General features: G+C 36.3%; 1 protein-coding gene across 2 annotated transcripts in view; it reads right to left on the bottom strand.

The window, feature by feature from the left end:
- Positions 1-11,067: 11,067 nt before the first annotated feature.
- LOC131040565 (pheophytinase, chloroplastic) overlaps positions 11,068-21,959 on the bottom strand; it is a 102,606-nt gene continuing 91,714 nt past the window's right edge. For both annotated transcript variants that reach the window (XM_057973509.2, XM_057973508.2), the window contains exons 5-7: positions 12,777-13,020; positions 12,528-12,619; positions 11,068-11,563 (exon numbers count right to left, since the gene is read on the bottom strand). In XM_057973509.2, coding sequence (XP_057829492.2) covers positions 11,290-11,563; positions 12,528-12,619; positions 12,777-13,020 — 610 coding nt within the window. In that variant the 3' untranslated portion in view covers positions 11,068-11,289. The remainder of the gene's footprint in view (positions 11,564-12,527; positions 12,620-12,776; positions 13,021-21,959) is intronic.

Below are 21,959 nucleotides of genomic sequence, written 5' to 3'. Positions count from 1 at the left end.
TTGGTTGTGTTATTTCATTGTATTGTTTGTTAAATTTTGATTAGGATAGGGATTCATGATTTCTCTTGTTTCTAATTGATTACTTTGTTAATAGAAGATGAATTTTGCATCCCACATATAGTTCCACATGCTTCAACAATGATCTCCAACCACCAAGTCTTGAACATGATCATCGACAACATCCTGAAACTCCATCAAAAGCTCTTTTGGTGAAACCCTCGCCAGAACCAGAAACCAATCTTCTAAGCAAGAAAGATAGTATCCAATCTCCAGACCAAAACCAACTTATCAAATATGAGTATAAGTATCATGAACAAGCCAATTCCATCACCAGATTATACCGAAGCCTACCAGATCATGTCGGATCCAAGTTGACCAAAAACTGCTCATCCTACCGAGACTAGAAGGGTGTCGGTAAAGCATCCAAACAGCTAGTGTTGCCATCAATGACAAAACATCAATGCAACACATAATCAATTCCACAAAATGGCCAACAATCTCCCCCTTTGGCATTGATGGGAACACCAGATGTGAAAAACATCTAAGTACCAAGAAATGTCAAACAAGTCTCCCCCTGTGGAAGACAATCAACAAACTCCCACATATAGCTCTGAGTATCACTCTCCATTTCTTTCACTTCTTTTTCCTTTTTCTTTTTCACATCAGTACCACTCCCCCTTTGACATCAATGCTAGAAATCTATCAAAAATATCAAAGCAAAAAGATAAACCTCTGAATCTCAAAGCTGACTACACCCCCTGAGCAGTAGCATCCCACATCAATGTCGGAATGAATAGTATCTTTGATAGTGCATGTCAGACTGATGCCAAACTGCATCAATCAAGTCTCTACCAGAGGGGCAAAAACTCCCAATCTATCTCTCAGGTATTCAAATGATTTCTTGGACAAAGGTTTAGTGAAAATATCTGCAATCTTCTCTTTAGTGTTCACATAAACTAGTCTAACTTTATTTGCTTCCACCTTCTCCTTCAAAAATTTGTACTTGATAGATATGTGCTTTGTTTTACAATGAAATACCGGAATCTTTGATATATCAATAACAACAGAGTTATCACAGTGAATAACTACCAGTGCATCACAATCCACTTTTATATCCTTCAACATTTGTTTCATCCATAAAACTTGTGTACAGTTAGCAGCAGCAGCAACATACTCAGATTCAACAAGTAGATAGAGAAGTACATGATTGTTTCTTAATGATCCATGAAACCAACTTCTTTCCAAGAAAGAAAGCTCCACCGGAAGTACTTTTTCGATCATCAACATCTCCAACCCAATAAGCATCTGTATATGCACATAAAGTAAAGTTATCATCCTTAGGGTACCACAAGCCATATTCTGATGTACCTTGCAAATATCTAAAATCCTTTTTCACCACCATCTCATGATTTTCTCTAAGATCACTCTAAAATCTTTAAACAATACAAATAGAATTCATAATGTCAAGCCTTGTCTGAGTCAAATAAAGCAAACCTCCAATCATAGATTTGTATCTTGTAGGATTTATTGGTGCAGAAATATCTTTTCTTATCAATTTCTCACTTGTAACCATAGGAGTACTTATCGGTTTAGAATCTCCCATACCAAATTTCTTCAACAATTCCTTAGCATATTTAGTTTGACAGATAAAAATGTCTTTGTCAGTCTAAGTAATCTGCAAACCTAAGAAAAAATTCATCTTACCAATCATAGATATCTCAAATTCTTTCTCCATATTCTTAGAAAATTCTATGCATAAATTATCTTCATCTCCAAAGATAATGTCATCAACAAATACTTCAACAATCGGTATATCATCATCAGTGGTTTTATAATATAAATTACTATCAACACTACCCTTAGTAAAACCAAGCTTCAAAAGATATTTATCCAACCTTGCATACCAAGATCTAGGTGCTTGTTTCAATCCATATAAAGCTTTCCTTAACCTACAAACCATATCTATATCATCTGATAGTAAAAAACCATTAGGTTGCTCAATATAAACTTCCTCATCAAGATCCCCATTCAAAAATGCACATTTAATATCCATCTGATAAACCTTATAGTTTTTATAAGCAACATAGGCAAGAAATAATCTTACAGCTTCAATCCTAGCTACGGGTGCAAAAGTCTCTCCATAATCAATTCCTTCCTTCTAAGAATATCCTTTACAAACCAATCTAGCCTTATCCCTTATAACTTGACCATCTTCATTCAATTTATTTCTAAGAACCCATTTAGTTCCAATAACATTTTTATTTTTAGGCAGGGACCAAAGTCCATGTGTTATTTTTCTCAATCTGATCTAACTCTTCTTCCATAGCTTTCAACCAATGTTCATCTTTACATGTCTCAATTACTGATACCAGTTCAACTTGTGAAATTAAACATACCTCATTAGTTGTCAGTCTCCTTTTTGTCATCACTCCATTTCTCTTATCCCCAATGATTTGATCTTCAGAATGATTCAATCCCACATACCTAGGAGTCTTCTGACTTTTTGTTCCTCTTCCCTGTTCTTCAGTTACTGTAGAATTCTCTGATGTTGCCAGAGTAACTGGTTCAACTCTCTGTTCTGGTAAAGGTGCTACCGGTTCAGATATAATCATTTCCACTGTTGGTTCCTTCTCATAAACTCTGATTTGACTTTTGTTCAGCTCATCTACTTTGACATTAGAACTCTCCACAATTATCTGCAATCTCTTGTTATAACATCTATATGCTTTGCTTTCATTAGAGTAACCAATAAATATGCCTTCATCACATCTAGAATCAATTTTCCCAATAATATCATCTCTCCTGATATAAAATTTACTATCAAGAATTCGGAAATACTTAACTGTAGGTGTATTGCCAAACCATAATTCATAAGGTGTCTTACCGGTTTCTCCTTTAATATGTACTCTATTGAATGTATAAACCATCGTACTCACTGCTTCTCTCTAGTAGATATGAGGTAGATTATCTTCCATCATCATTGTTTTAGCAGCATCCAAGATAGTTATATTCTTCCTTTCCACAACTCCATTCTGCTGAGGTGTCTGGGGAGTAGAAAATTGTCTTCTTATACCATGCTTGTCACAAAAGTTATTAAACTCACTGGATGTGAATTCTCCACCATGATCTGATCTCAAATATTCAATCTTCAATCCTATCTTAGTTTCCACTTTAGCCTTAAAGATTTTAAACTTTTCAAATGCTTCAAATTTTTCTCTCAAAAAAGTAACCCACATCATTCTAGAATAATCATCAATGATTAGCATGAAATATTTATCACCATAAAAACTTTTAACTCTAGCAGGGCCACACAAATCAGTATGAATAAGATCAAGAACGTCATTTGATTTATCTTGTATACTCATAAAAAAGGTTCTGACATGTTTACCCATTTGATATTCTTTACATACTGGATTATAGGGCTTCATAATCTTAGATCCCTAATAGTCTTAGTTGAACTGATCTTCACAATGCAATCAAAATTCACATGACACAACCTTTTATGCCATAGCCAACTCTCATTAATCTGTGTAATCAAACATGTCTTCTCACTAGAATTTAAATGAAATATATTACTTTTTGTCTGTGTACCTGTTGTAATCTCCAAGCCAGATCTATTAATGATTTTGCATTTTCCATCCTTGAACTGTAATTGAAAACCCTTATCTACCAATTGTCCTAAACCTTCAACATAATAAAAATTGTCAGTATTGTTCTTACCATCCAATGATATAGTTCCTTTTCCTTTGATCAGACATGCCTTGTCATCTCCAAATCTAACTAGACCACCATCAAATTCTTGCAAAGACAAAAAATTTCCTTTATCTCCAGTTATATGATGTGAACAACCTTTGTCGATTACCCATTCATCTTTGTCTTCAATTTTAGCAAAAAGTGCCTTCTCCTCAACTACATTCTCTTCCAGTGTCGGATCATCTTCCTTGATAGCCAGGAACACCCATTCCTTCCCATTGCCAAATCCAATAGCAGAGTCTTCTGCCGGTTCATCATTTGAATCAGTGATACCTTCCTCATCCGCTATGTAGTATGATTTGTCTATGTTTTTCTTGTATTTATACTTGTTCTGATATCCAAGGTTAGGCCTAAGTGATCTTTTAACTCTTTCTTTAAATCTTGAATTCCTTTCAGGACATCTAGATGCAAAGTGACCAATCTTATTACATGCAAAACATGTAAAAGGTGTCTTTCCTTCATACTCACTTCCTACCAGTCCTTTAGGTACTCTTCTAGCAAATAGTGCTTCAAGTTGCTCAAACTCATCATCTGATCTTTTTATATCTTCTAACTCCTTTGCATATAAAGCTTTCCATTCTTGCTTACTAGTTGTAGATGTAGATGCATGAAAAGTAGGTTCAGTCTTCATAGCTCCAGAAGGTCTAAATGCATCAAGCTCAAAAGAAGATAGTTTCCCAACCAAAGTATCTCTATTGAAAGATGTGTTAGCCATTGTTCTCAACTCATTAATAGGAGCAGCCTTCATTTTATAAGCCGGTGGTAGGGCTCTCAGGACTTTAGAAACAATTTCATATTCACTCAGAGTTCCACCACAACATTGAATTCCCATAACAATCTCATTTACCCTTTCCATGAATGCAATAATCCTTTCATCTTCTTCCATCTTTAGGTTTTCATAGCTCACCTGGTAACCATCAAGTTTAGCAATCTTCACTGTAGGGTCACCTTCATTAAGAGTCTCCAACTTATCTCATATAGCTTTTCCAGATGAATTGTCAATTAATCCCATTATTTGTTGATCAGAAAGTGCACACAAAAGGGCTTCTCTTTCTCTACAATCATTCTCAAGCTCCTTGTCCAGGTTTGCCAGAGGAGGATTGCCAGATCCTGAATTATAGGGTGTGACACCATTTTGTGTGATCTCCCAAATTTCCTTGCCATCTAAATCTTCATACTGTGTAATTTGTTCCATCAAACCTCAGAATATACCTTCAAAAGATAGCTCCACAAGAAATGGATGAACTTGAATTGTTAGTTGCCATAGGATCTTCCTCGAGTAGTTAAGCTTTCTGCAGAGAGGACCAAAGCTCTAATACCAATTGTTAGACAGTTCAGATAACCAGAAGACAACTGAGAGGGGGGGTGAATCAGTTGTTTCAGATTACAGGAACCATTAGCAATTCAAACTTTAATACTGGAACCCAAAACATTAATACCAGAATAGCAGATAAACCAATTAAGCATAAACAATAATCACAGAATAAAAGTCATCCACACAACACCAAGATTTGTACGTGGAAAACCCGGTAAAGGGAAAAACCACAGCGGGAAGCCTACCCATAGTCAGATAATACTTTTGCAGTAAGTATGTGAATTACAATTGAGGGGCCTGCACTTGCAGGAAGGCCCACAACCTATAACACACTGCTCATCACAAAAAAGGAGCCTCAGTGGCTACATATAAGTCTAGACTACAATCCAAAGAAGTGTTGAACTGCAAAAGATAGCATCTCTTCTGCCTGAGTACAACTCTGGTTAAGCTCAATACCGGAGGACTAAATCCTCTTACATAAACCCAATTCGATCTCTAATGATCGATCAACTCCTCTACCTGAATGATATTACATTATTCGCACATTACATTCCTTGACCATGACCTCTTATATATAACCATGATGATATACAATGAGATCTTACATCTATATATACAAACCCTCGACTATAAACAATCAGGTCGGCCACCCGACAATAAACCAATTACATAATTACAAACCATGTTGTCCTTAGACCAAACAAGTAATATCAACACATAAGACATCCCAGAAATACATCAATAGGTCCTATCCACACGTTACATTAAAGTCGGTCCATAACCTAGATCAATCGGAACCAAGTATAGGTCCACACGATTCAACAATGATCTCCAACCTCCAAGTCTCGAACCTGATCATCAACAACATCCTGAAACTCCATCAGAAGCTACTCCAACACCACTTATGCAATTCATCAAAGATCTCCATCAAAAGCTCTGTCGGTGAAACCCTCGCCGGAACCAAAAACCAATCTTCTAACCAAGCAGGATAGTATCCAATGTCCAGACCAAAACCAACTAATCAAATATGATTATAAGTGTCATGAACAAGCCAATTTCATCACCAGATTATATCGGAGCCTACCGGATCATGTCGGATCCAAGTTGACTAGAAATTGCTCATCCTACCAGGACCAAAAGAGTGCTAGTAAAGCATCCAAATAGCTAGTGTTGGCATCAATGACAAAACATCAATGCAACACATAATCAATTCCACCAAATGGCCAACATTGACAACTGTTTTTGATAGCTATTGACATCTTTTGATTTTAATAATCATAAAATTTGGTGAAGTTGCCCAAGGCAACTAAATTTAACTCTTGAAATTTAGATAATACCAATTGTCATTTATAAGTTCCATTGAATTTCAATATCATTAATTCATAACATGCTAAATTGTTCATAACTCAACCATTCATTATTGAATGTACATTGTTCATAAGTTGTTCAAAACATAACCATTCTTATTGAAATTAATATACATTGTTCATAAATTAACAATTCTTAAAATGTTAATAAATTGTTCAAAGTATGAAGATATGCTCACAACGAACAAATTAGATCGATATCATATTTTATATATATATATACAATAAAAGTTTTACCAAATTGTGGCATATGTGCCAAATCAACAAAATATACAAAAATGGCATACGTGCCAACTCAATAAAATGTACAAAAAATGGCATATGTGCCAAATCAATACAAGTTTTACAAAACTATGACATACATGTCATCTCAAGATCGATATACAATGGCCACAACTAATAGTATAAATCCTATAGCTGTAGTGAATCATCAAAATCGAGCCTCTTTAAAGTACTGCATGACTCTATAGATGCCTGTAAAACAACAATTCAAAAAAGTTAGATTACTTATGTCAATAATAATTTATAGTTGTCAAATTAACATCAAAATAACTATAGTGTACTATTATTTCTCTGCAATTGAATTGTTGATTACCTCATGTTATGGTTTTTTTGCTAAAACTCGTTCTACAAAATGATGGTCCCCTTTGACCCCTTAGATGAACATAGTCCTACCAAATCAATGAGGTAGAGGATCCATGTTATGCTCATATCATGAAGGGGGCTACACCAGTTAAAATACAATTGATACAAATAAATATAAACTATAAATATATCTACTTCTATTTAAACGAATATTTATAATATAGAATAAATGTGTACCAGAGGCTCTGATGGTTTTCTTGTTGTCCTAGGAGGGGTCAACATTGATGAAATAGGCATCAATGTTCCCTGTATGTAAAATGATAAGATTGCAATACAATGAATGCACATGTGCATATAATCATGAAATTTAAAAACTTACATCTCTTCTTCCAATGCATCATTAGGTGCATCCATCATTGTTGTAAACGATCCTAGCCATCATTGTACATGTATAAGACAAAAGATGTTAGACTCGATCAATCTAGATGAATGTGTATAATCATAATAATTTGAAAAAAAAAAATCTAAATCATGCTACAATAACTTGTATAAACACTTAAAACAATTGTCTCTTGACTAAAGTTGTGCTCAATTGCCTTTATTCGATTAGGTGTCCTTGGAAATGACCTTTGCAAAGGAGAAATCTCAGCCACATGTGACGTACCCTAAAAGAGTAACATAATTAATATACACAAGACCATATAATGTTAGCACAAAGTTAACTAATTAAAATTTGAATGAGATGCATATTCAATCAAAACTATAAACAAGATGTGTGCAAAGGAGAATATCGTATAGCTCTTTAGGCCAAAAGAAATGACCATAGCAGTGGCATCATGAACCTGTGAAAGCTAGTCCATTGTCAACACCTATCAAACCTGACATAAAGATACATTAGAAAGTTAATATACATTATAAAACATGAATTTGAGTTCAAGGTATTATTCTATTTTGACATGAATTGTAAAGATTTTACCTCTAATGAAGATACAGATGCAAGAGTTCTGGTAGTTCAGGTGGATGACGTACCCAAAGTTGCTACATCCTAAAATGTTTAATGCTTGCATTAGTTTAATTTGAACTATAATTAAAAATCTATTTACATTTTGAAATTTAAAGTATTTAATAAACAAAACATTATAAATTCAAATCAACATACCTGCCTAACAAAGACCTACTGCATTGGGTCATATGTGAGGACCACATCATCTAATCCACCAACCTCACAACTAGCCCCTGAACATGTGCACCGATGGTAACTCGAACCATATGCACATGCAATGTCATCTACCCTGTAGCATACCTCGTAGTAGGTGATGCACTGGTGATTGTTGGGCATGCTATCAGTAGGTGGTATAGCTGCAACACCATCGCGTGCTACTACACCATCATTTGGGCCAAGATGGTGTGATAATTGTGTCCCATGTTGGATGATGGTGTCAGTCAGTGAGGCAACTGCTTAAAGAATCTTCATCTCCATAGACTCCTTCAGGGCTACATGACGATCGCGTGCACCAAGGGTTTCGAAGCATGTGGAACCCGATTTTAGGCATTTTGTACCCATCAAGCCCTTGGTCTATCTTGGGCAAAGCCTCCACCTCTACCCTTGTACTCTCTTATGTCAAAATAATTAGGGATCTGATTTAGGCTGAACTCGCATTATAATTTCCTCAAAAAATGTAAAGGCACCTCAAAGTTATTTCAAGGAGGTTGGTCAAAGACCATCCACCACTTATCCCAAAATTGTGTTTTCATGGCATTGTGATTGCACTAATGTATAGGAAATTTCTTTGAATTAAGAGGTAGGAGGACTCGGAGATCAATGAAAAGAGCACATATTTGTGATTTGCTTATTTGTTTATTTTGTACAACATCATATGAGAGACCTTGTGCATAAAAGTTTTGACATGAGTTTCTATATGCATCCCATTTGGTGACTTGTTTTGAAACTTTGTCAACTCTATCCATCATTGTTTCTAGGGCTTGGGTAGAGTCTACATGGTGTTGGTATTCTAATACTTTCAATCTAGCCACTAGGTTGAAAATGGTTACCCTATTTTGTGCTAGTCGGCCTAGTAAATCCTCTTGTGTGATTTGGGAAGGGGTTATTGGGGGATTAGAAGGATTACAGGGCATATTTTATTGACTGGGAATGTTTCCTTGAGGGGGGTTGTTTCATTGAGCATCTGATATCAAATTTACAAAATAAAATAAAATAAATCAAAAACTAAAAAACTATAGCGAAATTCAAGATAGAGAACAATAAAAATGCATAAACTATAAACTAACATCTCCGATGGCGTGGCAAAATTTTTGTCTTATGGGGCAAAAATCACAATTGTGTTCTTTGCACTATACTTGGTCGTCGTCAGTTTTTTGTGTAGGCCGCAAGTAAAGTGGACGTAATCAAGTCTTAAAAAAAATTACAATAAAAAAACGCATACATGTTTTTTATACTAAAAACACTACATGCACATTACTAATCTTATTAGTAACACCTACGTGGTATTTTTCATATTAAAAACCCATACGCATTATGACTTGAATTTTCCTAAACATAATATTTATTTTTTTTCAAATAGCCTATATGCATTACGTCCATGTTTTTAATTTTTTTATGGTCCCTGATTTTTTGTTCACCACCTTGATGCACTTACCCTCATCTCTTATTAAAGGATTATAGCTTCTAAACAATGAAGACCACCTAATGATGTGAAGAGGTAAATGAAGACCAAAACAACTTTTGTTTCAATAGACCAAATGGATGGTTGGTAACGAGGCAATTAAACAGGTTGTTATGGATTGGTAACTCAAATAGCTTGATTGTTCTACAATTGTAAAGTCAAAGACCTATTAGAAACTTTCTAGATTTTATTCGCAAGAACGAGTATCAAAAGAACAGTAAAAGGTCACAAATGCATAGAAATGAAGCTTAAATGTGTAGCATCGGAAGTCAAATGTGCGGACAGAAAGCTCAAATGAATACAGTGCAAATTCGTAGTAAGACTCAAGTTGCTAAAATCTGGATGTTTTCGTCAAAATCTAAATTTGTTTGTGATAAATATGGCAAGAAAACACATCAAACAATAGAAAACAAATGTCTAGCTGTTTTTGACTCTTTAAACTCTAAAATGGTAATATCAAAGGGGCCCAAACTATTGGATAAACCGGTTTCACATAACATAGAAAAACACTCGTAAGACAAGAACAGCCTAGTACTCAGGTAGGTTGTTATTTAACCACACCCAAGCAATGAAAATACAACCAAGAAGTGGATAGATAGAGATCTGGGCCTACAAAAGATTCCACTTCTCTCTCCTAGGGAGGCGTTCAAGCCAAAGCCCCAAGATTCCTATCTCACCAATAACTTGTGAGTATGCAAGAAAATTTCGCGGGCATTAAAAAATATTAATTTGTAATCATTTGTAGGCACATTTGTGCAAGTTGGAGTGAACATTAATCAAATTTAAAGTTTTTCTGTTGAATTTAGAAGTTGGTATGCACCATCAATGTTTGTATGATCTTGAAAGTTAATTTGGGTTTAGCAGCACAAGCTCTGCCCCTTGACCCCCCAAATGAATCACAATAGGTTATGTGCAAGAGGCACCACATTTAGAGTCTACGAGGGGCACCACTCTAGGGCTCTGCCCCCAAACCCTGTGAGGGTGCTGCTCCTCCACCTCAATGGATGCACTGCCCCATGAGCCTGTTGCTACCCTCAAACCCCTACTTTGGTTTTAAACTTTTAAAAAACAAAAAACAAAATTTGTATTGTGCCCATAATTTTTGCAGATGAAAGCTGTAAACTATTAATACACATGTAATTTATAATTATATAATACCATCTCATGAAGTGAACTTTTTTTTTTGTCTATGAATAGAGGAAAAACTAGTTCTGAAATTAATAAATTCAGCTTTACTTTTATACGTGTTAAGATTATTTTACTACTTTGTGTGTTCGTTAATGTTCAGAAATTTTGCCAAATTTGAGTTCTTGAACTGTGGGTGTTACAATTGTCACCAACCAGCCTTCATAAGGGTTGGCAATTCTACAAGTAGAAGAGATCTTTAATTTAGCACGGTACTCCAACACATAATGAGGCCAACCTAAATGAGTCATAAAATATCAGTTAAATATGTTAAAGCAGAAGGAATGTCAACAAAAAAACTGCCACTAAAATGGAAAACATTATAAAATATTTCAAAAAAGCTGGTTGATTTACGGCTAAACACAATAGGTGGTATGCTCTAATATGACAACAAGAAAAACTATATTGTTTTAGTTGAAGCTTGAGAGCTCAACGGCAATGCCCAATTTAGCAAGGCTTCATTTACAAGTTCTGGAACCTCATCATGTGGGCAATGTCCTGCCTGCAAATGTATGATTGAAGAATTGGGATATATCTCCTTGATCTTGTTGGCTTTACTTGGACCCACCCAAGGATCCAAATCTCCCCAAAGCAAAAGAAGTGGGCAAGAAAGTTTCTCAAAAATACTGTTCAGTGTAACTCTTGATGGATTAAACATAAATTGTGTCATCAACCTGCAAAACAAAGTAAAACTAAATACTGTCAGGTGGAATACTATGAAAAAAAATAAAGAGAACGATAGGATATCAAAGAAATTCAATGTTTTGTTTCATTATTTTTATCACTCAACATTCTGCATCCAATTCCAGAAATGTGGTGGTATTTTGTCTTGAGAAATAATGATTGACAAATAAAATTATTTAAAGTACTAGTGGCTGACATAAAGAAATTTAGAGAAATGGTCCATGGATTTAAGAGAGTTAATTGTCGACTAGTATCTATAATTAAAAAGAAAGCGTTGATTGGACATATCTATAATCTGAATGGCCTGCTTAAATGGAGTCCTTGTGAGCATTGGCATTGCTTGTTCAGGACTCTGTAGTATGAAAAATTTAATGATTATTTCAATTTGGAACTATGTTAATTTTAGAGATTTCGAAATAATATTTAGGAATCATACACTACACTAGTCTAAGTTGTCCCATAGATGGAACTTGTTAGGCCAATGTTGGATGATTCCTAGACAGGTTATATTTTTCAACTTCTAAAGACCCAAGTCTATTCAGATAGAATATCAGTTCTTAAGAAATGCAAAGCACAACACTTTAAGAAGGAAAATAGATAATCAAGAACTGATTTACTTCAAACTATTCTAGAATTGAATGGGGATGAAAAAGATATAATGAAACAACAAATAACAAGTTCATTTGGTTTCACATTAGATGAAACCCCATCTAGGTAAAATACAATTGGAACTTTGATATCCATTCCTATGGAGCACATTAGTCACTGACCAAACAGAGTGCAGCAATTGACAAGAAAATCCAAATCACAATATCAAAAAGAGTAGACCTAACAAAAGGAAAGATCAAAAGTGAAACTGTAACTATCAATTCTGTGTAATTGGTATGGATCTGTTAATTCTAAATATCATTTCAACAGATAAAAAGGGTGCACGAAAGGAACTCTAGTTCAAACCTGTAATAAACTTCTCCTGCATTGGGATCATCCGCAGGTCTTATAATAGATTCAACAAGATAATCATCTACATTGGTTGAATTTGGATATACCTGCAAAGTAAAAGCAATATCCTTTTAGTTTATTGCAACTGAAAGTTATCTTCATGCAATCTCTGAATCACCCCAAGAGCAAATTGATTTGGGAGAAAAGTGACAAGGAAAATGAATCAAACATAACAAAAGATACCTTCCAAAATGAAATGCTTACACTTTTCAAGATAGACATAATACGAGATGGTTGTTTTGCTTGCCAAAATGCAAAGCTAAGTACAGCACGCTGAAACAAATTTTTCAAAGGATTAATTATAATTCTTTGGATAGCTGTTTCTTCCTTATCATTCTTAGCCTGATCTTCAGGATTGCCAAACTGGCCTGCACTATTTAAAATTGCAACTGCAGAAACATATTCTGAGCAATCTGCTGCTGTTATCAATGCAGTAAATCCCCCTAGACTGCATCCAATATGTTATACAACAATTTAATATCATATGCAAAATTTCAAGGAACGAAGGGTAATGCCAAGCATATGCCAGGACTAGTTTTGTATTTTTGTAATTCCATTTGAAAAATCATAAAATATATATACTAGTCCATGAACTGACACGACCGAAGAAATAACAGTTCAGTTAAACTCAAAACTACCTTTCCTGTCTAATAAAAAAAATAGAGACGAATAATAGCAATCCAGTCAAAGATTCAAATATTCTTATCTGCAAATTAAGATATACTAGAATAGGAAACAATTCCAAAAGCATAACCACAAAGCTTTGACAAAACATCTTAAAAGTAGAAAAGAAAGAATCAAGAGCAAAGCCCATGTTTTCAATCATTCTAATACCCGTGCTTTGTCACATTAGTAAGATCACTCTTTTTCCAAGTCTTCACCGCTTTGCACCTTATATGCTATGCTCAGGTGCAAAATTGATTGCTTCAGAAAAATTCAATTAAGACTTCCAAGATGATAAAATTTTAAATAATAATATCGCAATAGCTGAAAACAATTTATAGCTCAATTGGGAATTCGAGGATATTATCCAACAACACTCCAAACATCATGTACAAATCAATTGAAAACAAAGAAACTAGACTGTTCAGACATATTGCCCCAAAAGAAAAATTGGAAAACAAATATATTAAGAAAGCTATAACCAGATCATCATGATTACTCAAGGAAGATGGCATCTGAAGACAGCATTGTTGTTTTCTAGTTTTAACTTTTCCATATATCTAGTAGAAATACACCTTGACATTACCTCATTCTATGGATGTGTTCAACTTCAAATAGTGGAGTGATGCATATTGCCAGGGATTGAGGTCTGTCTGATGAATATATTACTCTTCATAATTTTCTATAAAGGTACTAAGAGGGCAAGATGCATTCATATTTATAAACCATAAAGAACTTGTCTTCCAGATATTTGGAAAACAAAACATTGGTATACAGAGTTATACAGAAGTTCTCATTATGCCATGATAATTTTTATAAATATAGCAGGAAGAGGATGCTTACATGACACACAAGACTTTTGGCAGGTTTTGGAAGGGACACAAAAGCCAGAAAGAATGTTAACAGTTTCTTCCAGCAACTATCTTCATCCTTAATGGATACCTACTAACTTAGCAGTATCTTCACCTCCAGTGAAACCAATGTCAAACTACCTACTGCCTATAAAAAGATATCTTCTGTCAACAAAGAAATGACCTTGATTCTTTTAGTGACCTTCATTTGCATGAATATAATAAACAGGTCAGTACTTGAGCAGTTTTCTTCTAATTTTGTGAAACCAAATTTGGAAGACACAAATGAAACAAGACCAATGACTGAAAACATCTCTAAGAAGGCTGCTAAGAATCCGAACTAATTCAGATCTACATAGTGTTGGAGTTGAGAAAATACAACACCACAGGAGCCCAAATGATCTCTGCAAGCTGAAAAACCTATTACAAGGAGAAGCAAGGAAGCAAATCACAAAAGAAAGAAATACACAGAAAATATGCTCAAAAAGAGAGAGCTCAATATTCACAAAATGTAATGTAATAATCCTCCTTCTTGTTACAAAGAAACGAAAGAACTTAACCTTTAATAGGTCAAGAAACCCTAAAAGGGAAAACCTAGGTTTGCACATAATAATTAATAAAAGAATTAATTATTATGCACATAAAGTTAGCTTAAATGTAAAAGAGATAAAGGGAACTTAAATAATTAAACAAATATTGTTTAATTAATCAAGTAAATACCCGAATACTCTTAACACCCCCCCTTAAGCTAGACTTAGGGAGAAGCTAAAACCTAGAACAGCTACTGAAAGCAGGAAAGATGGGTCCCGGCAACAAGACCTAAACAGGTACCCAAATACAATGAAATCTCTATGAACTGGAGAAATAGAGAAAACCACATGGGAACAAAACTCTACTCTAAAAAGAGATGTAAAAGAACACCACTGAAGCATGAAGAACCTGCAAACTTTGTCAAAGAATAACTGCTAAGCTAAAGAACCTCCATTGAAATAGAACATGACCAGGTAGAGAAGACTATGATCTGTATGAGTGCCCTCAAATGACACTACTCGAATCAGAAGGCAAACAAGGCAAACAGCTGAAATCGAAGATACAGATGGCATGAAAACACCAAAGCCTGAAGAGCTGATCAATCGAACCACGGAAGCATTAGAACCATCAAGACAAATCTCCCCATAATGCTGAAGAGGGACAGGAACACTGAAAAGAACTACCAAGAAGAACTGCATGACGAAAAACCAGGAACATCAAAGGCGTAGAGACAGTACATGGTGTCGTGGAAGGAACACTCACTTGACACACAGCATGAGGCGAATGTCGTGGAAGGAACACTCACTGGACAAAGGCAGATGGCAAACAAGGCAAACATCAACCCCCTCATGGCACTTTATAAGTAGTGCATGTACAACAAGGCACAAGATATGCAAGAGCTAAGCGGCGGCCGACGGGGCGGTTGGTTTCAGCTGCGAGTTCCGGCGGCGATTCCGTGGAGGGTGCTGCAATGCGGAGGAGGCCGTAGGGAGGCGGAGCCGGCGGCCGGGGTTTGCAACGGCGGTGGGCCGGGGGCCGCAGGGAGGCTGCGGTGCGGAGGAGGCCGCAGGGAGGCGGAGCCGGCAGGTGGGGTTTGCAACGGCGGAGGGCGACGGGCCGGGGGCCGCAAGGGGCTGGAAGGGCGCCAGCGGTAGAAGGACAGCGGGGCCCGTGCCGGTGCTGACAACAGCAGCTGTACAGGGCCTGCAGCATGGCAGGGGCCCCACGGTACCCTGCGTACCGTGGGGAGCCCCCAAAAAATAACCTTGCCAAAACAATTTTTTTTTGTAAAAAACCCTTGTTTTTTTTCGCCTTTTTTTCTTTTTAATTTTTTTTGAAGATTTTTTTTTAAAAAAAATCAAAATCCGGCCTGCATGTCGTAAAAAGGCAAAAATATTTTTTTTTTTGAAATTCTTTTCTCGAACTGCATGTCAGGGTTGTACGGCTTGGATCTGGAGAAAAAATACTCCCAAAGGCTCATGAACCAAAACAGGTCAAATTTTATATGACCATAGGGGTTTTCAGGCCTTCTGAGCACGATGGTGAGGTCCTTTTAGGCCCAAAGTGCTCAGAAAAAATGTCAATCCCTAAGTACATAAAAAAAATTTTGAAACCCCAAATCTGCTTCTAATGCAAAAATTCTCAAAACAAGAACAGGTAGCTGCAAATCTGAAGCTCTGATACCATGTTGGAGTTGAGAAAATACAACACCACGGGAGCCCAAATGATCTTTGCAAGCTGAAAAACCTGTTATAAGGAGAAGCAAGGAAGCAAATCACAGAAGAAAGAAATACACAGAAAATATGCTCAAAAAAAGAGAGCTCAATATTCACAAAATGTAATGTAATTATCCTCTTTCTTGTTACAAAGAAAAGAAAGAACTTAACCTTTAATAGGTCAAGAAACCCTAAAAGGGAAAACCTAGGTATGCACATAATAATTAATAAAAGAATTAATTATTATGCACTTAAAGTTAGCTTAAGTGTAAAAGAGATAAAGGGAACTTAAATAATTAAACAAATATTGTTTAATTAATCAAGTAAATACCCGAATACTCTAACACATAGATCTGTCTTGTTGTTATCTTGGTTTAACTTTACAATGAGGGAGATGATCTCCATATATCATTATATAGATATGGAGAGTTGTTAACAAATAGTATTTGGACTCTATGTCCACGTATTATAACTACAACAATGGTGGCTCTCCATTGTATCTATGACAACTGTTCTATTGGAATACTGGCTAGCTACCAAGAAACCACTAGGTTAATAAACATTAAATATTCCAACATCCCCCTTTAATATTTACTTGAGCTAGGATAATCACTCTTAAAATTCTCTCACATAGGTCTTGGTAACTAAGCTTGGTCGGGAACTACCCATTTACAAAAATTTACATTTGCCACTATGGATCTTACAACCACATTATTTATGCTTGTAATTTTGGGCCTTAAAGCCACATATATCTACCACGTTAGGTCTCATGATAACCCATTCAAGATAACCATATACAAGTGTCCCTATGGTGGCCACCCTATCTAAGCAATTTGCATGAATAACTAGCCTCCACAACCACTGATTACATTAGATAATGGTACTTGTTACTGGTCCACTCTGTTTTCTTCAATAAGACTAAGGATCATGTGTTTCCGGCTTGTTAGACAACTATTTACATCATTACACCTGCTTTTGTGACTTGCTTCCAAGAGCTCTTCTTTGATAGCTTCCATCCATTTGGAAAAAACATTCTATTACCATTTACATCACTAAACCTGCCTTTGCAACAATCTTTCCTACAGGTCCAGCATGCATTATAAAAACCACGTTTTAATCTTTAATAAATATGTCCTAGCCACACTTATAAACAAGGCGTCTATGAAGTTAAAAACAAATAGGACCATACATTTATGATTGTGACTGAACATTAAAGATGAACTACGGATATGATCCATAGCACATCTTTCCTTCGATTTTCCTGTCTTTCTCATGCTTTGACTTCATGATTTCACTCAAAATTCAAACCAAATATTACTTTCCAACCCTATGCACAATACAAGAAGGTGGTATAAATTTTTTAACATGACTACAATCAATAAAACGTTTTTCTACTATGACAAACAACTTATCTAAAAGTCATCTTCCTGATCCAATATTGGTTTCTTCATCCGTCACTTTTAACTTTTAAGTGCACAAAGATGAAATCCATTGAAATATAACTTCCCTATTCTTATTTCAATGCTGCATTCTGAGCTTGCACATTCTGCTGAAATTATTCACATACTAAGGCAGAATCTTTCCAACTTACAACAGTCATCCCCTCAACAGAAAACTTAGGCAATAGCAAGCACCTCACTGAAGGATAATTGAAAAAATGCAGCGGTGGCCTTGGATTTGAATTTGAATTCTTTTGCAGTGATTATTCCCAAACTTCCCTGCAGATGCTGCTCTGCAACTCTCTTTCAGAATCTCACCTTCAGGTTGTGGGTCAATGCTCTGATTACAAATCACTAGAACCTTGTACCTTACCTAAAGGGCAGTCGACCTTGAAAGACCCCTTCTTTTTCAGGAGAGACTGATGATTCTTTTTCTCACTGCCATCACCAACACCATCAACCTTGTGCTTTGCAATCAAGCATCTGACACACACAGTCTTTCACAAGCTCTGGAACCATGTAACTTTTTTGTAAAACCAAGTTTTGGAAGACACAAATGAACAAAACTAAAAGTAGAAAACACCACCTTGACGTAAAAGTTAAATGCACGGCTGATATCTAATTTTAAAATTTCCTAACTTTGGTATGGAGTCTGGACTAGTGCAGCACAACGGGGCATTAGATTTAAGTATAACAGTTAACAGATATTCAAAATTTATAAGGGGTACTATACTTCACATAAATTTAGAGATAACACCAGAATTCCTACTCTAAAATTCTTTTTTTATATAATCAATAGTAACTATAATAGTCAAGAGAAAGGGCAAGTCTTGGCCAACACCTCAAAAGGGGAGATATGGGCTATGCAAGCAGAACTCTGCAAGCTGACGGTGGATTTCCAAAAAGTTTGTTTATTTTTTACACAGTCAGCCGCCCTCCCTTATGACTGATCCTATAATTCTGTGGCCATGCCTTGAATGCCCCCTCATTCCAAATACTGTAAGATTTTTGTCAAGATCAGTGTATGGGAATGAGGAATATGATAGTGTCCATACATTAGGGAACGCTTGAAGTCACCAATGGCTACATGATGCTCTTGCCAGAGAATGGGCTCCTCATGAGGGCTACATAAAGGATGGAGGTTTTAAAAGGAATAAATTTTAATGGTCTGATGAGTCAATAAGGCCCAATGTTGCCGATACCTTACCCCTATGTTTGGAAATTGTATCTATTATGACTGATCCTATAATTCTGTGGCCGTGCCTTGAATGCCCCCTCATTCCAAATACTGTAAGATTTTTGTCAAGATCAGTGTATGGGAATGAGGAATATGATAGTGTCCATACATTAGGGAACACTTGAAATCACCAATGGCTACATGATGCTCTTGCTAGAGAATGGGCTCCTCATGAGGGCTACATAAAGGATGGAGGTTTTAAAAGGAATAAATTTTAATGGTCTGATGAGTCAATAATGCCCACTGTTGCCAATACCTTACCCCTATGTTTGGAAATTGTATCTATAATTGTGCATGTGACCATTGGCAGACTGCTCCCCCAGGAAGTGTAATAGCATGTTCAGTTGTGTTGGCTTTTCCATAATACTCTAGTGTTCTATGTTTTTTTAATCTCTTGGCCATCTGGTGTCTTTTGGATATATATGGGTTTCTGATGTTCTAGCTCTACAGTTGTTCTTCTGGTGTATAGACAGTTTGTTCTTTGTTTCACTGCTGCACCCATGTTTTGGGTTGTGTTGTGACCATTTCACACATCGCCCCATTAGAATGGGGACCCCCTCTTTTTTGCTTTTGTTTTGCTTGTTCTTCTCTCTGCTTTTAGGGTTTTGAGTGAGTGAGTGGTTTGTCTGGGCTAGGGCTAAGCCTTAGGGGTTTCTTTTGATGTTATTCAAGATGAGTCCAGTCAAATTTTGAAAGTTGTTAAGCGTCCTCCCGAGAATTGAGATTGTTGAAATAAGGTAAGCCTATCAGGGGAGTCAAATAGGTCTCAGGTTAAGTCTAGATTGAAGGTCTTTACGGTAAGGTCCAGTTGTTTCCTGGTCTAAGTCAGTTAAACACAGTTAGTGAAGAAAGTGAGTCTAGTGGGCTAAGTTGAATAAGCGAGGAAATAGATCAAGACCCTGATCATGCCAATTTCGCTCCTGACCTTCTCTGAGGACTCAGGGCGAAAAATCCTTGTAGACTGGACTTCCTTCACAATTTTGGCTAAGTGTTGGGATGTTTTAAGAGGATTTTGGTGTGTTCTTGCTTGGGGAAGTTTTGATGAAATTTTTTGAAAGCAAAATGATGCCTGAAATAGAGAAATCGCTCCTGACCTGTGCTGAAGGTCCAGGGCGAACTTCATCCTAAAACACAAATTTTTGTTTTGAGAAGGCTTGCTAACTGGTTCCTGGCCTTGAGAATGACCTAACTTTGCTTTGTGAAGTGATTGGAGACTTAAATTTTGAATAGTTTAGCCAGAAAGGGTGAAATCGCTCCTGACCCTTGCTAAGGGTCCAGGGCGAAAATGTTATTTAAGGCATATTTGTCACTGACTTTTCTAATTTGTTTTGTGCAGGGTCTCCAGGAGGGATGATTGGACGTGACTTGATGCTTTTGAAGATTTGAAGGCATGGAAAATGATGAATTTTGAAGGCTAAGGGAAAATTCGCTCCTGACCCTTGCTAAGGGCCTAGGGTGAAATTTTGATTTCCCTCATCTTATAGTGAAAAAGGACCAAGTGTTGGACATGAGTGGAAAATCAATGACTTTCTCCATCCACCTGAAGGAGTTTTAACTTGAGATGATGAAGGATCTTGTTGGAATCATCAAAATCGCTCCTGACCCTCTCTGAAGGTCCAGGGCGAAAAAACTTATTAGAGTCATTCCTGACCTTGTTTGGTCAAATTGAGATATCAAAGGCAGGGTGGAGGATGAAATGAGTGTGATAAAGTGTCCAGACTTGATTGAAGATGACGAATTGAAGGAGTTCTGCCCAAGGGGAGTAAAGTCGCTCCTGACCCTCTCTGAAGGACCAGAGCGAAATTCTTTATATGCACATTTTTAGACCTTTCTTGGACAGGAACTTTTATTCATAGCGTGAAACAAGATGAAATCTTCCCTAGCAAAGACATTTCATGGTGAAAAGTGAAGCATTTTGGTCTAGAGGGCAAAATTCACTCCTGACCCTCTCTGAAGGTCTAGGGCGAAATTTCCAAGAATGCCCATTTTCCTTGCATTTCGAGATGATATTTTTGTTCTCAAGACTCAGTAGGGAGTGAAGTATGATGTTCTACGCCTTAAGAGTAATTTGAAGTTGGAATGATCAAGAATTTGTGCAAAAAGACTCAAAATCGCCCCTGACCCTTACTGAAGGTCTAGGGCAAAATTTGCAAAACCAACAACTTCCCTTCAAGATCGCGCTAAGGCAAGGTTGTGCTAAGGTGGAAAGGTCCTCCAAAACGTGATGAACAAGGATTTACCTCCAAAACTTGATGATCCTAGCCTAAATTGCAAAAGTCGCTCCTGACCTTCACTGGAGGCCCAAAGTGAAAATCTTTGAAGCCCCTATTTTGCATTGCAAAAGCAAATCAAACATGCATGGAATGGATGAAGGAGATCATTGCTTACCCTTATAAGGATGATTGACATTAGAAAGATGAAGGATTAAGAGCAAAAGAGAAAATCTCTCCTGACCCTCTCTGAGGGTCCAGGGCAAAAAAGTCCTAATAGCACTTTCCTCCTAGAGATCAAATGAAATCAAACTCAAAACCACAGTTAAAAATGCCATATAAATGCCTAGATGAAGTTTTGGACGAAAAAGGGAGGTATGCAAGGACTAGATTGAAAAATCGCTCCTGACCTTCACTGAAGGTCCAGGGCGAAGTTGGTGATATCTTTCATTTTTACATTATTGAGCGTTGATATTCCTTAAAATGATCGCCAAAATTACTAATTTTGAGGCATTTGGAAAATTAAACTTAAATTTGCATTAAATTAAAAGCATTTTGGCATTTAATAAATTAATTTTAAGCCTTAAAAAATCAAACTTCTATCTTGGAGGCATTTAAAATTAATTTTTTATTAAATTAAAATTAAATATGGAGCGCTTAAGGTCTTGTTTTTATTTATTTTACCAAGTCGGCCCCTCCTTTTTGGAATTTTATTTATTTTTTTAACCTCTTTTTGCCAAG

Source organism: Cryptomeria japonica, chromosome 4, assembly GCF_030272615.1.
Source record: "Cryptomeria japonica chromosome 4, Sugi_1.0, whole genome shotgun sequence".
NCBI lineage: Eukaryota > Viridiplantae > Streptophyta > Pinopsida > Cupressales > Cupressaceae > Cryptomeria > Cryptomeria japonica.
This window is presented reverse-complemented; position numbering and strand designations above follow the sequence as displayed.